At 41.9% G+C, this 15,896-nt stretch overlaps 1 protein-coding gene across 2 annotated transcripts in view; it reads right to left on the bottom strand.

Moving 5' to 3' along the window:
* The window catches only part of LOC117242966, a 245,041-nt gene that overhangs the window by 109,277 nt on the left and 119,868 nt on the right, over positions 1 to 15,896 (bottom strand). For both annotated transcript variants that reach the window (XM_033510038.1, XM_033510039.1), the window contains one exon: positions 14,687 to 14,793. In XM_033510038.1, coding sequence (XP_033365929.1) covers positions 14,687 to 14,701 — 15 coding nt within the window. In that variant the 5' untranslated portion in view covers positions 14,702 to 14,793. The remainder of the gene's footprint in view (positions 1 to 14,686; positions 14,794 to 15,896) is intronic.

Genomic DNA, 15,896 nt, shown 5'->3' with positions numbered 1-15,896 from the left:
TTGAATCGCGGCAACTCACCAGAATTGGATCAATTGAATTATACTTGTATGATTCATTAGCGCCTCACTCTGTGAAACAATAAGTGAATTACCACTAGAATTGTGCGAGATAGTAGACGACAGTTTCGTGTGTTTTTGTCGTTCGTGAGGCATGATAGAACGGCATAGACACGCATTGTTCTTCGCAAAGTGGATTACCCGTGGACGAGACGGGAACAGAAGCGATGATACTTTCATCGATGAGTTGGTTTTTTCAAAGCGTTCCATTGTTCTAACAAACGTTTATTCGTTCCATGTAGGGGTAAAACGACTTTCGATCGTTTCGTGTCGCGAAGCCGCGCTATCCATCGAGTTCTCCGTGACGATTTGAAAATTTCGGGAAAGTAATTCGAAAGGGAGGAAGGTTCGCGGCTCTCGTATCTTCCATATAAGGTTAAGCAGTATATTTAAGCGAGTCTATTATCAGCTTGATGGATACCATTGACGAAGTATTACGAGACTCAGGCGCATTATTCTTTTACGTCTTTGGCAGACCTTTTAATTATTAGATTCAGTAAAAGCATGTACAAAGACGATTTAAATACGCGACCGTTGTTGATGTATCTTGGATCCTTCAAAGGATCAAGTTGAATTCATCATTAAATGATTACTCGTAGCTCGTAGAATGTAAACCAGTACTTTGTGTAAGAGAACAGAATCGAGTCGTTTCAATCGCCCGTTAAAATTCTAACGAAAATGTTAGATATTACGCCGCGATTCGTTCGGATTTACGTACTTTTTTTAAACACATGCACGAAAGCGGATCTTTCCAAGCTCGTGTCGTTCACTGCCAGGTTACAAATGAAACTTATCGCAAATCGATCTTCCTAAATGTAGCGGCGGGTAGACGTGCTCCGCGGCGAATATCATTTAAACATTATCGCGTCTGACGTACCAAGAAAGATCAAGGAAATGTAAATTACAGCGCGCACGTATCGTCCAGCACACTGTCATTCGATCCGGTGATTATCATTAATCGCTAGAAATTGATGGAACTCCCGGATTGTGTATAGATCGTGTTCCATAGTTGCGAAACGAGGATGGAAAAAATACAGGGAGACGGGGGTTTAGTGTACATTCTTCGTAAGTGCAGGGCAAACGATTACGGCCAACTGCTTCACGGGTGAACTATGAACAGCTTCTGGAACGACGTTGAATGGGTGCAAACCGAGTGAAAGTTGTGCAAATGTTTACAGTGGAAGTGAACTGCGGCAAAGAAAACGTGCGGGGGCGGATGGGAGCGGATAGAGGGCAGTGGAGGGGGTACGGAGAAAACCGCGCCGCCATGCCTAAAGTTATTCAAAGGAGGAGAACGTCGAAGGGCCTTTGGTTGAATAGAGCGACCGAACAGAGCTAATTTTATTAGAGAAGTACTCGCTCTTCTCAACTGCGTTTGCTCGATTCGGCTTGAAAAAGCTACGTAAGAGACGATCGAATGTTTTTTAATTCGCTTCTTCATTCGATTAGCGTGAATTTCTTTCGCGGTACATTCGTTCAATGTTGAATTCGAAATGTTCTCCTGAAACACACCTAAGCTTAGTTTACAACTGTATTTTTAATGAGCTAAAAAAAAGAAAAGGTTATATCATGTCAATTTTATAGAATATTTATATATTTCTTATGGTTGAACTTACTCACAAAAGGATGATCGAGGTTTATGGCACAACAACTATGTCTCACTACATACTGACCTCTTCTACTTAAAGCCCACTTCTTTTATAGCTGTCGCTAAGTTTCACTTCTTTCGAGTAATTTATCCAATCTTAAACTTTTACATTCTTCGACGGATTATATAAACTTCAATGCAATTACATCTTTAAGCGAGAATCAAAATTATCGAAGCTACGGCCAACCGTACCTGATAACGACAAACAACCCTAGGAGAAGCTGGTGAACAGTTAAGGAGAATTCTCTGCAGGTACGCGCTTATTATCGATTTTAAAATGTCGTTAGTAAGAAAACTTTCCCTTATAATAAATCCAATTTCCCCGGAACAACCTTGAAATTGGCTCGAAGTTTGACTGGAACTTTCTCTTAGCTGTAACCCTTATAGGATGCAATTCCGTTCCTGAAAACGGTGGTTATTCGTAACCACCGCCGAGTTAATTGCATCGGATGCAACGTTCAATTTCCTAGGGTTGAAAGTTGGTTCGGACATAGCAACCCGGCCCGCCGTAAACTTTATGGTTTAAATTAAGAAAGCTTATGAAGAAACGCTGTCAGTGGCCGTGTCAAAAAAACTTTTTCCTTACTCTTCCAACGAGCTTGTCGCACCTCCGCTCACCGGAAACTTTTACGGCGGGTCGGACATGCGAGCGGACTTTAATCTGTTTCAGTGGGCCGGATCAAAGGCGTGTAACATCGTATCACATCTTTGCTTTATGGTAACTCGCAACTTTCTTGCAACGTGGGGTCCTGTTTATCTTGCGCTGCGGATAATCTACTTCTCTCGGAGTTTAATATCAAATATTACGTACAGGAGGTATCGCGGAAACGAGAGAAATTCGTAAATTTTGAAAAATCTGGAAAATTCCAAAAATCGACCTCCTTCAAAGCCACGCCTGTAATAAAAAAAACATCGTGCCGCGCTTTCGATTTCTCTTTGCATAAGAAATCACTGTATATGGAAAGTCTGGAAACGTCAACGAACTTTCCATGATATCCGTTTCTTCGTCAAATAAAATTATCACGATCTTCCTCGTATTTGCATAATAACGCGAAATGTGCTTCGATCTGGACAAAAAATTAATCGTCTTAGGCGACGAACTGGGTCGCACGAATCTTTCCAACGGCGCTAATATCATAGACAGAGAGAATAAGCGAAAAGAAAGGAGAAGGACAAAAAAAAAAAAAAGAAAGAAGAGAAGAGGGTGAAAGGAAAAGAGAAGAAATTCGAGACAGTGATTCGTGAATTTAATTCGTGCAAAAAGGGGTTCGCCGATATCTTGAAATTCACGAGCCATCGCCGCGAGCAAATCTTTGGAATTAGCGGATTAGTCGGGTAATGCCAATCTATCGTTTTACGAGCTGACGTGATCGCAATAAAACTTTTTCATCCACTCGTAACGAGCCGGCGATAAATCGAGGCGACATTAGAATTTTCTCTCCGCCGTTGGAACAATGTTAAACGCTCGATTCTGTGACGTATTACGAACAGCCGACAGTGAATTAACACGGTGTAAAACAATAAAAAGTCGTTCATCTCGCTGGTAGAACGTAGACAGAAGAGGAGTCACGCGTTCGTTCGCTGGGCCGGGAATAATGAACATTAATTGCTCGAGTTTTCGGTAGTCTGCTCGGCTTGTCGACCAGGAAAGGTTAATATACGATTTCTGACGCGCAAAGAAAGCGAATCTGTCGCCTTTGTAATTATAACGAAAGTAATTTGAAAACGGGTTAAACGCGAAATAGTCAAAGATTTTCCGGGATTCTGTTTATCGCGGCTCCGCGGAAATGAAACCTGCGAACGAAGAGAAACTCCTGATGGGATTCCAACTTTTTCCTCGTGATGAATAAAGAGGGAACAGGCGCGAAAGTGGCGTTCGAAAAATTCCGAAGTCCGCGGAATCAAAAAGCGGAACCTCATTACAAGTTCAAATGGAATTTCGAGTTCATGCTTCACGGATATACCTTACGCGTGATGCGCGATGAAATTTTTCTGCGGTTCGAATCCCGCGTTTCGCACGATCGCGAAGCGAGAGATTTTTTCACTTCGATGTAACAACCGAAGTTGGTGACTCGTTCAGAAAGTTTCAACGAAGAATGTTATCGTAATAATAACGCGGTATTACACAATTCCAAACATTTTTCCCACAATGTATGCTTCTTTTTTTCGCGTCAAATCACAGTTCTTAAATTTGAATACTTTCAACCCTCGATTAAACCCGAAATGCGTACTTTTTCTTTCAAATATTAATGAAACATTTTAAAAATCCATCTTGCCGATGCATTGAACGTAAAAATTCATTTCTCTTTGATAACCTAAGCAAAAACGCGCCGAATAGGCACATCAACGAGCGAAATTTGTTGATTCGTTTAATTAGAACACGTAGGATGGATGGGAACCACCGGAACCCAGCTTCCTATCTTCGGAAGGCTTCTTGAATCGTTGCCTATCCCTCGTCATCCCAAGAACAGTTAGCCACAATTTCCCGTTGAGATTGCACGTTCCAGATCCAGCAGCAGCAGCAGCAGCAGCAGCCAACAAGCAACTGCAGTATTCATTTTCAAATCCTGTAGCTCGATCCACGGCAAGATTCTTTCTCTATTCCACCCAGCATCTCGCCAGGGGCTGTTCAATTATACACGCTTGAAATATCATTCACACGTATTTTATTCAGAGCCGCGACAACGCGTAACTCGCTGGGACAAAAGGACGAGGGATTCCATGGTGCATTTTAGACGAGCAAGTATCGGAGACTCTTCTTCTGGCCGTCTAATTTTTTCACGAGACCTGCATGTGCACATAGACGAAGGAGGTTTGGGAATACATCGACAAGGGTAACTTCTCGATTCAGTAAGTCGGTTAAAGGGAGTGGGCAGATAGAATCGAGGTGAATCGAGGATTCAGAGTAGTGCGAGGGACCGTTCGCGATCGCTTTACGAGGCGACGTGATTGTAATCATCCAGCTTTTTGCCCGCCACCGGCCAGCGGAGCTACTTGGAAATCCTCCGGGGTACTTTTAATAATTCAGTCGAATTGGACGCGAGGACATGTCGCCGGAGGCGGCTGCGACGTCGTTGCATCGCCTCCGAAAAATTAAACCTCGAGCTCGTTCCACGCGTGAACGGAATACGGGACGACTGTGAAACAGGCTCGGTCTGGTAATTGTTTCCTGGGATAAGTAATGACCGATGGAAAATCGGGATACGATCGAGCGAGCGTTGTCGCTTCCGAGATTGATTCACCGCCGGCTGAATCGGCGTGATTTTTCGTACCATCGACTTTGATCGATGCTCTGGCTTCGTCTTTTCCTTCGTTTCATTAGCCACTTGGTTTAACTTTCTGATCAAGTCCGCCTATCTCTGCCACTGTCTTGAAAATGTTCTTTTTCACGGGTTTTGTGAGAATGTATTTGCATAGGTACTTATTTTAATGCAGACATCGATTGTCAGAAAGCGAACGAATTTAGTTTCAGTTATACAAAAACATTCGGTGAACAAATTCTCTTGTATCGGGGTTACGAACGCGTGAGAAGTAGAAAGGGTGTCTGTGTCGGGGAAAGGGGGATTGGAAATCGACGTTGATCGTAGAGTGGCAATGAAAGGGATCGAAAGAGGTTTGATGGCAATCGAGATCGCAATCACGTAAAATCGCATCGTAAAGCGATCGCTAACATTTCCGCTATCTGGTTAAATTCAGATTCGAGGGGATGGCCCGGGATATGCTTTTGAACGATAATAACGAGACGGATGAAAGTGGCGGTAAAGGAGCAAGCTGAACAAAGTGAATGTCAAATCACCCGACCGATGAATAAATTTCAACTTGGAGCATATTTTGATTCTCCGTCTTCCTTCAATTTGTGTTAGTATTCCGGGCGAGTCGTGCAGATTTGACGAAAAAGTTTCCATGAATGAACAATCCCGACGGTATACTGTTTGGACGATTAAGATTCAAGAGCGTTCACAGCGGAAACTAAATTTAGGGATACTTAGGGTCAGTAATTATAGAGAAAGGTTTAATGTTTTAACATGAAAATCTTCAAATATTTCCTGGTTAAGGCGATGAGCTTGTACAAGTGATTAAATTTCAGTTTACGTGATATATGATATAGAGAAATATATAATAAAAATATATCATGGAACGTTTTCTACCATTTTTCTTTCGTAGATTGTTGCGCAGATATAACGGAAGAGAAAGGGCCAACATTTTCTTGCAACCTTCATTTAAGATGTATTAAAAGATCGTTTTAAGGCTGCATAGAGAAATATGTAAATAGGGGAGGAAATTTTGAATGAACCATAACCCCACAGACGAGCTTAAATGTAATTAATATCGTACTGCTCTTCCTTTCACCCCTTCCCTCTTACTTTATACAACAGCAGGCCTTGCGTCATTTTCCATCCCTATTTCAACGAAGGGCTGGTGGTGCATCAGGGTGGTTTTACTGCGGCGTTAACTCAATATCTTCGCCATCGTACCATGATCTATTCCTTTCATCCCCTTTCTATCCCGGCACCAAGACAAATGCCCGAATAATATCCTTGATAAGGCGAAACTCAGCCCGCACGCCCAAATTCATCGACGTACATTCCATACATATTTATTGGGCCGTGTACCGAACTGAAAGTAATCAACATCTACTCAATTTGCATTCAAAAATACGGCGAATTCGATTTTTCGTTCCAATGACTTCGTTTAATTGCCAAAAAAAGTTTTCAACGTGTTGTCGAAAATTGATTTTAAATTTTCAATAACGTAGCGACAATCGCCTGTAACCTTTTTAGATCGAAAAAAGAAAATAATTTTCGTTTGATTTTCGAAAAATGTACGTGCCTATAAGTGGCTCTTGGGCATTTAGATTAACTATTACGAAAGAATTAAAGGTGAATACTAGTTTTCGAGAAAAAGCATTCGAATGACAAAAGTTTGAACGATATACCATGCTGGGCTCCTGCAAACCGCTGCAAAACTCAAATCTCAAAATTACAGAACTTATGCAAATAAAAGAATAAAAAGAACATTGCGCAAATTAGCTAACATACTCTGTTCTAATTTTGCAACGCAAATTTCTCTTTCCCTGCCTTCAAAAATTCAACGAGAAAAATAGAATACACCGCTTACTCAGTGATATAACAATAGAGTGACGTAAGCAGCGCAACTAAAACCGCGCTCGTGAACGCAAAAGCAAAATCCACCATAATAATCTCGTTAGAAATCTCGTGGCCGTATTATATAGGATCTATTTGCGCACGTTGAATATGAGGAATTTTGCGCAACCGCGCACGTGTATTGAAATAAAAACATATGACGCGGTATACGGTCATCTAATTAAGAGCGTTTCACCATAGAAACTGTCTAATTACCAGCCACCATAGCGCGTCTGCGTTATTTTAATACCGACTTCTTTTAAGGTACCACATTATCCGCTTTAAAATGTAAGATATAGGAAAGTCACGAAAATCTTGATTTACTTTAGTGCAAGTGGCTATTCGAAGTTTCCTCGATCCTTGAAAAATTATATTTTGCGAAGAAATAGGAAAGGCAGGACTCTTGATTAGTAGAAAATGTCACGGTAGAATGTTCCATTGAAATGCAAAATTCCACCTAAGATTTTGTAATTCATTAGGAACATTTAGCATGACGATTGATATATAAGTTTGATTTATGCAATGACTGAACAAGTATTGAAAATGTTAATCCTTTTGCCGAATACGAACTTTACAAGCATGATATTGCTTTTTTGAAGGGAAGAGGTTTGAAATATTACAGATGATCAGTCGGTTTCAAAGCGGAACGATAAGCCTGGAAATTTCACGAAATTATACCACGGATATTGAGCACAAACTCTCCCTCTTTTCGATTAATTCCCGCAAAATTTCACTCGTCCAACGGGAACATTGTTCAATACTAACCATCAACGTTTCGAGAAATTAATGATACTGGTTCCGAGCTATGACAAATATTAATTACCCTTAATGCGCATAATCATACACGCGAGGGGAAGCTTTTGATCTCAACTTTGACACTCGCGAAATACGTCACACACTGATGAAAAATCATATATCCTTGCGAGAACACAATTCTTCCTATAGAAATAGCTGAATGCTATAGGAAAGAAAAAGAGGAGAAAAAACAGTATCGTTCTCTGCCGGGTTTCACGATTTTCAACGATGATTCGACGTTGTTCGAAAAGTTTTACCGAAACGAAATGTTGGTGGGTAATTTCTTCGAGTTCCGGGAAACTGCCCGGAAAACAGGCTCTTTCTCCCTGGCTTTCAACCAGTCAACGATACATGTATTGTGTTTTAAAAGTCGTCGGGGCGCGAGATAAATTTCAGAGATCGCGAAACCAACTTTCTTCGTAGAGTACAATGCTGCATTTCCACGGAAGAATAGCGGCAGACTCGAACAACGAGGATCCTCTTTATGAAGGATTGGAGATCCAGCGCGACGATACAAAGCCTTTTGCCATCGAGCAGATGCGTTATATTCAAGCTGCGTTTCATACGTGACATAAGCTTGAAACGCCGCATCGAGATATTTCCAAGTAGCTGGTCGACCGGGGTAAAAGAGGACAGAAACTTTGTGACATATTGTGCGTTCGTGATCGACAATGATTGCTATTGGCTTTAATTAACAGATTAAAAGATGTAAAACATTTTTTAGGATTGGTAATTATTGATATCCCAAAATTTTCAAATAATTTATAATGAAACATAACAGATATCAATGGAACAGAACAATGAAACAGAAAAATGGTAAAATCGCATGTGCGAAATTTGTTTTTATTTCACTGCGTATAAAGTTCGATACTGGATATTGTTGTAAAATATTTTTGCAGTATAGTCTGGGCGAAAATTTCCAACGTGACATTATAGCATTACGCATGTGCCTGGATGCGAGAAATTCTCACCGGTAGAACGGCTGCAAGCTGTAGCGAAATACAATTACCAGGCAACAGCTGTCCATCAGGGCCAATTTATCTATGAAATCCGCCGATAACTAGTGATTATCATTATTCATCGTTGACGAGCTCTTATACGCTGACGGGCAGTGCTGACGGCATAATCAAGAAAATTATTCAACTTTTCCATCACCGTTCTCGCGAGTGGGAATATTTTTTAGAAGAAGCGCTATCTCTGCAAAAAATTTCGATTTCTGATTCGTTTGGAAAGCGGACGAGTTAATAAAATATACAGAATGTTTTCGCACGTTCGCGGGGAGGCACGATCTCGAAGAAGCGCGCCAACGGGAGTCGTAAATTCCCGTTACTATTTGCTAATCGACGCCGCGAATCGCTCGATCCCTTATTTCTTTTGGGATAATAAGGGTAGTTAAATGAAAGATAACGCTGCTGCTAACAGGTTATTATATATTTTCACAAACCAACAACTTCGGTGTAACACAAACTGAATATTTGCTATGAGATGACTACGAATGAGTGCGACCTGAGTCTCAAGACGGATTATCGCGTATACTGATGGATTTGTCGACTCACTGTATTCGAATTGTTGACTGCTTGACGAAACTGTTTGATTGAGACTGACTGATCTTCGGGTGTAAACCCGGTCGAAGGACTGTTCGAAGGATGTAAAATCAGTGATGTTCGGAGACGATGCTGTGGCGGAGGAAAGCTAAGGATGGGTGTGTCTAGCGCACGAGTCCATCGGATTTGTTGGTGACGATTTTAGTTAGGAGAGTGAGGGAATAGGCTTCGTTGTTAATTGGTTAAACGATCTTAACCGCCCTCGAGAGAAAGTGGTTCGTGGGAGGAAAGTTGCATCATACGTGAGAAAAACCAACCTTCCCTTGTCAAGCCGTAGTAGACAAAGGTCTTTAGAAATGCTTCGGAAACAGACGTTTGTTCAGTTTGGAGGACCTCGACTAGGAAATTCCTGAGATTTATGGAAGGTACTTGAGGCTATTGAGGGTACGCAGTGAGTATCCGAAGACATCTGGTTGCCATCTTGCCCGCGGTGTGTGACCTGGGCTAGGTAGAGTGTTACGCGACGTAACACAGAATATACCAAGTCTAATGTTTTTCGACGAAAATTATAGAATCCTGATACAAAGAAGAACTAGATGCGCAAAAGCAATCTTATTAAGGATATAATCAACCATAATTGTTCTATATATAATCTAATAGCTGTATTCCCATAAATTTCTCCTAACGTCGAAAATCTCGCTTCAAAACCCGGCAATTTCCCTACGTGCTATTTCCAAAAACAATCTGTCCATACAACCCCGTGGAACAATCACGATTAGCCGTAAAGTTATCCTTCAACCCTCGTCACCCCTTTCCACTCATTATTCAGCCAGCCATAAGTCGTGCATCATCGAGCAACAGAAATCATGTTCACCCTCTGACGGGACTCCTCTCTCCTTCTCTCTCTCCCTCTCTCTCCCTCTCTCTTTCGCTTTATCCACGGAACAAATCTTTTCCAGGCCGTTGGTCGACGCCAACTCCGTCGAAATTAAGTTCAGATTTAATTTAATTAGACAGAGAAAGAGGCAAGAGGACCAGTCAAGGACCCGGAGAACGAGAGTAGGTGACACGTTAGAAGAAGGTCGTCTCTTTTTCCCTCGGTCACGAATTTTTTCGTCGGCAGATCCACGTGTGCCACGTCCACCGCGAATATTGGATTCCGAGCGTCCCAATGCGACCAGGCTTTTTCCCTCCTGGTTCCTTAATCAAACGGAAATTACTCGCGGCGAGTTGTCACCGGATGCTCGAGAGCTTGGCCCGGTTCGCAGGAAAAAGTTTCAATCGGAATGCGCTAAATCGAATCACGTTCGACGCTCGAGTGGGAGTGGAGAGGGCCGCATGGCAGACCGGTTGTGTTTCCACCTGAGCACCCTTCATCATGAGCCGTCCACCTGGAAACAAAGTGACGACGACGCCAAGTGCCTGCTACCCCTCGAGTTCGCGTCTCGTCCTCTTCCCACCTTCCCATTTCCTCGTCCCTTTCACGAATCGATTACGCGAGTTTCTCCTTTACAACGTGTTTTCTCTGCTCGCCGTCCCACCCGCTATTAGCATCAATCGATTCACGGAATTAGTTCGGTGTTTTTCGCCAGCGACCGGATTGTAATCCAACTTTCGCCGCATACGAGGGTGGAAACGGATCGTGACGAGGGAGTGGAACTTTATCGGTTAGAAACCGATGAAATTTCAACTGAGAACGTGAGAGAGTCAACTTTTTTTCGCTGAGGTATTAAAGCTTGATTCTCCGGGTGGGACGCGGGTGTTAATTTATTGTAATAGGGAAATTTTCAAGTTCCGGTTTAATGGATCGATAAAGTAGCGTGGGAAGATTAAAGGTTGCCTTCACTCTTCCTATATGAACGTTCGTCGAGAAAATAATATAGTTTCCGAACTTTGTCATCCGCTAGATCGATAGGTACAAAGCCTTAAAATCCTATCGTTCGATTATAACGAGGCGATAGCCTCGCGAGTTAACTAACAGAATTAAGCAGAGTATCCATGAATCGTGAGAAGCGGCAAAATAATTGAAAGCCATTTTCCCATCGCTAAGTTTCCGTTTTCCTTTCACCGTTGCGGAGAAGAAAACTTATGATAAATGTATGCCGCAGACAATCGGGCACCAATCAGCTTTTCATTTAATTTGATTGCAACTCAAACAACGAGCCCGGCCCTTTCAACTTGAGATTAAAAATCAACATCGATGACGAGAGCAGCGTTGAAACCAGAAACGATGTATCGGTTTGATGATTGCAATTAAACAAATGATATCGAAGGACTCATCGAAAGGATTTATTGCGTTCGATCGTGGAATTTCGAAAAGGTCGTTCGAGTTCCTACGCTCGCGCCAATTGCTTTCCAATAAAATTTATGCTCTCCGTGCCGAGATACACACGGAATCGAACACATCAAAACGCGTGGAAAATCAAATAAACTCGAGGCTCGCGTTGCGTTAAACAAACAAAAATGCGTCCAAGGATATAATAAATTTTATAAATCAAAGCGTCGCGGCTGGACAGGGCGATTGCGGTTCTTCAAATCCAACAACTTTTTCGCTGCTCCATTTCATTTTATTCGTTTCATTCGTTTCATCTATTCGAGCAAGGTAATTTTTCTTTAATTAAAATAATGACGCGAGGGTATTCTAAGATTACTGTGAATTATCAAATATACATTTTATAATGAACATTTCGTTCGATAAAAAAAGCAGTGGCGTATACGAAGTACATATCGCACGGAAATTGCAATAAAATTGAGAAACAAAAAGCTTTTCCTACCCATCCAAGATACACTAGGAAACTGCAAACTTTTGTAAAGTGTAAAACTTCTGAAGAAAACATCAATTTCCTTTGTGTAAACGTAGGACAAAAAACATCAGGCTTCCAAAGGATCACTCGGAAGAAGACTGCCAACAAATCGAATTAAAACGATACGAGCAAAACCAACGAAGCGCTTTTCGTGGCTCGAAGTATATCTGCGGGAATTTCGAAAAACAAGAGCGAAGAAAGAGAGAAAAGAATCGAGAAGATAAGAATTGTATCGCGTTCGAAGATCTGGAAGGAGTCCGATAGGTCGATTTGAATTTAATTAAGTCAAGGCAAGGCATAGGCAATTTGGCAAGATGCTCGCATTACAGAAGCTGGGCGTCGTTAATCGGATGAAGTCTGCGGTCTACGTAGGAGCAGCAGATATCGCGCGATACTATGAAATGTCTTGAGATCTCGCGGGGGTTCTTCCTTCTCTCCTTTTCACCCTATCCGGTTGAAACGGCCCTGTGCAACCTTCTACCTTCCACCCCAGCTCCCTTTTCGTCTTCCACGCAAGTATTTGACTTTCAAATGGCGCCTAGGTACAGCCGATATAGCACGTTATAACCAACCACTCCATTTCGAGAAGCAATTCCGCTAGCTGACGAATAGCCATTACCTCGGACTAACGATAACTCGATTCACGGCCGGAACACGCTGGATTTTTCCAGGCTAGAATTTCGTTTCCTTTGTCGGCTGGTATTCGATTCACGTGGCCGGTTATTCGAGACCGCGCTATGAGCCCACGAGTTCGCGATATTATTTTTCTTACCCATCTTTCACGTCACTGGGGATTCTAAGTTGATAGTGGCTCTTCGGTATATCGGAGAAAGCTTCAGGTTCTATATACGAAATGTCGCTTTTTCGAATGAAACTTTAAGCGCGAGTAATTTTCTAAAAACGTTTAACAAATAAATATCCAGGGGTACGCTATCGACATCGAATATGTCAGAAGTAGGCAAATATTTAATCCAATCAGTTCTTTGCCGGGGAAAAATAATTCGACACGAAATAATTAAAAAGATTTTAAATTTCAATTAAACGGATTAATTTCGTTAGAGATTTGATACAGTCCAGTTCGCTGGAAGAATAAATAATCACTGTAATCGGTTCTGATTGATCAGTTACCGGAGAGGACTGCCATTTAAAGACAAGTATCCGAGAAAGATCGGATGATACATTAAGAGGTTGAATATCAAATCAAATCCTACACTGTTCGTTCGCCATTGGTGACGTTTATATACAAACTGCAAAAAATTCCAAAAATTACACAACGATGAAAAATTACCGATCGATCTTTATGCAAACCAAATTTCCGCCAGCTTTGACAATAACACGAAAATCGGTTAAAAAACAAAAACCTGGGAAAAAACGGGCGAATCGTATGCGTGTTCTTTTCGCTTCCTTTCGTTCAAACAATTAACTCCGCCATCCATATTTATACGCGCTGTAATTTTTCATTTTCGTACTCGGCACGATTTTTATCACCGCTTATAGCTTAATGAATATTCATAATATTCTGCGTATATGCGAGTATAGCCTGCAGAGTACGTAGAAGCGAAGAGAGGCAGCTCGTTTAATATTTATTCGCATTAAATGCATGATCGATGTCTGATCGGCGATTTCGAATTCATCAGTTACATTTCCTCAGAGCAATTTCGCGATGATTGTTGGTCCATATGACCGGTACGACCGGCGGTGCAATGTCTTTCGTTCTAGAAATTTTTCCAAGCAGGCCAACGCTTAGCGTATTTGTAATTTTGAAACGCGAATGTTCACTGAAACGCTTCGTTTGCCAGCAGTTACACTGATACTCGGTAGCTTGCATCGTGAAATTCTCCGAACGAACGCAACAACACGCTTGGCACATTGTACGCGGGCGCGCGACATTAAGAGGCAGAGAATTGCCGTGCCTGTATGTATTTTCCATGTGTGTGCACGTATACGTGCATGGTGTGCGGAAACATGGAGGCAGAGAACACTTCGCAAAAGTGTATCAACGTTTCCGTGGCACGCATTTCAACCGCAAGCGACTGCACTTTCCGGAACAGCGGCCGGAATAAGAGAGATGCACGCGTAAAATTTGCACGTAAACAGGAAGCCTTCGCCGCGAATCGCTTTGTGCTCCTCTCTTCCCCGTGGATCGAGACGTTAAGAATTGTACAACTGGAATTGTAGGATATTCTTGCGTCGGATCAAACGAGCAGGAATGGAGCCGCGTGAAATTTTCCACGATAAGCGGAAGCTCTTTTCTATGGAGGATTTGTTGCCTGAATGTTTAAGCGATACGGGAAAGAAAAGAAAAAAAATGTTTCGTGGAACAGTGAAGGAAGTTTTATGCGATAGTTAACGTTGAAGAAATAGGAGTATCGTGGGCTTGGGCTGATTTTATGACAGACATGCACTTTTCATTTGCATCTTCTCACCTTCAGTTCAAATGTTTCAATGGTTATTTTAATAAATTTCAGAAATTATTTCCAATTTTCTTACCTATATAATGAATTATTTACAGAAATATCAGATATCTAATTCGCCTCATGCCACTGATTTTATTAAGCTAACGATAGTCTATTTACCATGTTTCAACGCGATAGCAGGATAAGTCGATATACATATTCATCTCATAACAATCGCTGCATAAATCTTCGAAGAAAAAAAAAAAACAATTGGGACAAGAATTCAATGAACACTCACCAAAACTTTCACCATGTATATTCTCCAGCTCTAAAGTCCAGCCCAGTCGAACGGGCAGCCAGGCAGCAGTTTAAAATTCCCACTGCAACGCGGCGTAAGTTCTCTCACTGAAAGAAAAAAAGACAGTTCCACTTTTTTCTCCTTCATTCTCTGTACACCGGTTAATGGGAAACCGTCTGGTCGTGTTTGTCCGTGCAAATATTTTCGGACAACAGGGGGATGAAAGGGACAGCCCCGGCGCTGCTATTTACCATCGCGGAACGCTTCGAAAATTGGGTTATATAAATATCCTTCGGAGGTGTCGAGACCCGGAGGAGTTGTACTCCTGACGAAGAAAAGCAGGCCTCGCGTCTTTTCAATTCGAAACACGAATATACATGGCGCATAGTACATACACATATACACCATGGATAGAATCGTAATTAAGAATTCGAATTAAAGTCCCGCGACGCTCTCAATTATTCCGTGCATTCATCCATACCATCTCTAACGAAGCAGCAGGCAAAACCGCCTGTTGCCTGCCGCTATTGCTGGCAAGGTTAACGAAGCTCTGGCACGAGAAAGAACGAAAGGAATAAAGAGAGCAGCGGCCTATTGGACTCTCGTGACACGTGCTCTCGAGCTTACGTAACCTGGATCCTCGCCCTCTCTTTGCATCCAACAACCCTCTTGGAGCATTCTTTCTCTTTTGTCCCCGCCAGCGAGACCAGCTTATGTTTATAATTTCATGTTGACAGGCTATGAGATAATGAGACCACGTGTCGCAGATTCCACGACAACTTCCGTAGATAACTCCTATAGATGATAGTAATTTGTGACATTTCATGCGCTGTGTGTACCTTTCGTATAAATAAAACGAAATTTAGGGCACGACTATTGACTTCTTCGTTTGATGGTTTGATAAGCGGGATGGAGGAGAGAGGGCTCGAAGTTTTGTATTATTGATTGGGAAGAAATATTTACCTTTACTGGTGGATGAACGTTGCTGATTATGACAGATTGTTAATCGCACGATCACATTTAACTCGTGATTGGCAAGAAGAGATCTATTAGACTCCAGCGATATTTACTTTTGCGATAGTTTGGAAAATATTCGTCACAACGTATTGTTTCAGTGCTTTACAAACAATGTCTAACACCAACTAACCCTTCGCACTCGGCTGTCCCCTCTGAAGGGCATCGTAAATCTAGTGAACAACGCGGATTCCCC

Source organism: Bombus vosnesenskii, unplaced genomic scaffold (assembly GCF_011952255.1).
Source record: "Bombus vosnesenskii isolate JDL3184/JDL3185 unplaced genomic scaffold, Bvos_JDL3184-5_v1.1 scf7180000013265, whole genome shotgun sequence".
Taxonomy (NCBI): Eukaryota; Metazoa; Arthropoda; class Insecta; order Hymenoptera; family Apidae; genus Bombus; species Bombus vosnesenskii.
This window is presented reverse-complemented; position numbering and strand designations above follow the sequence as displayed.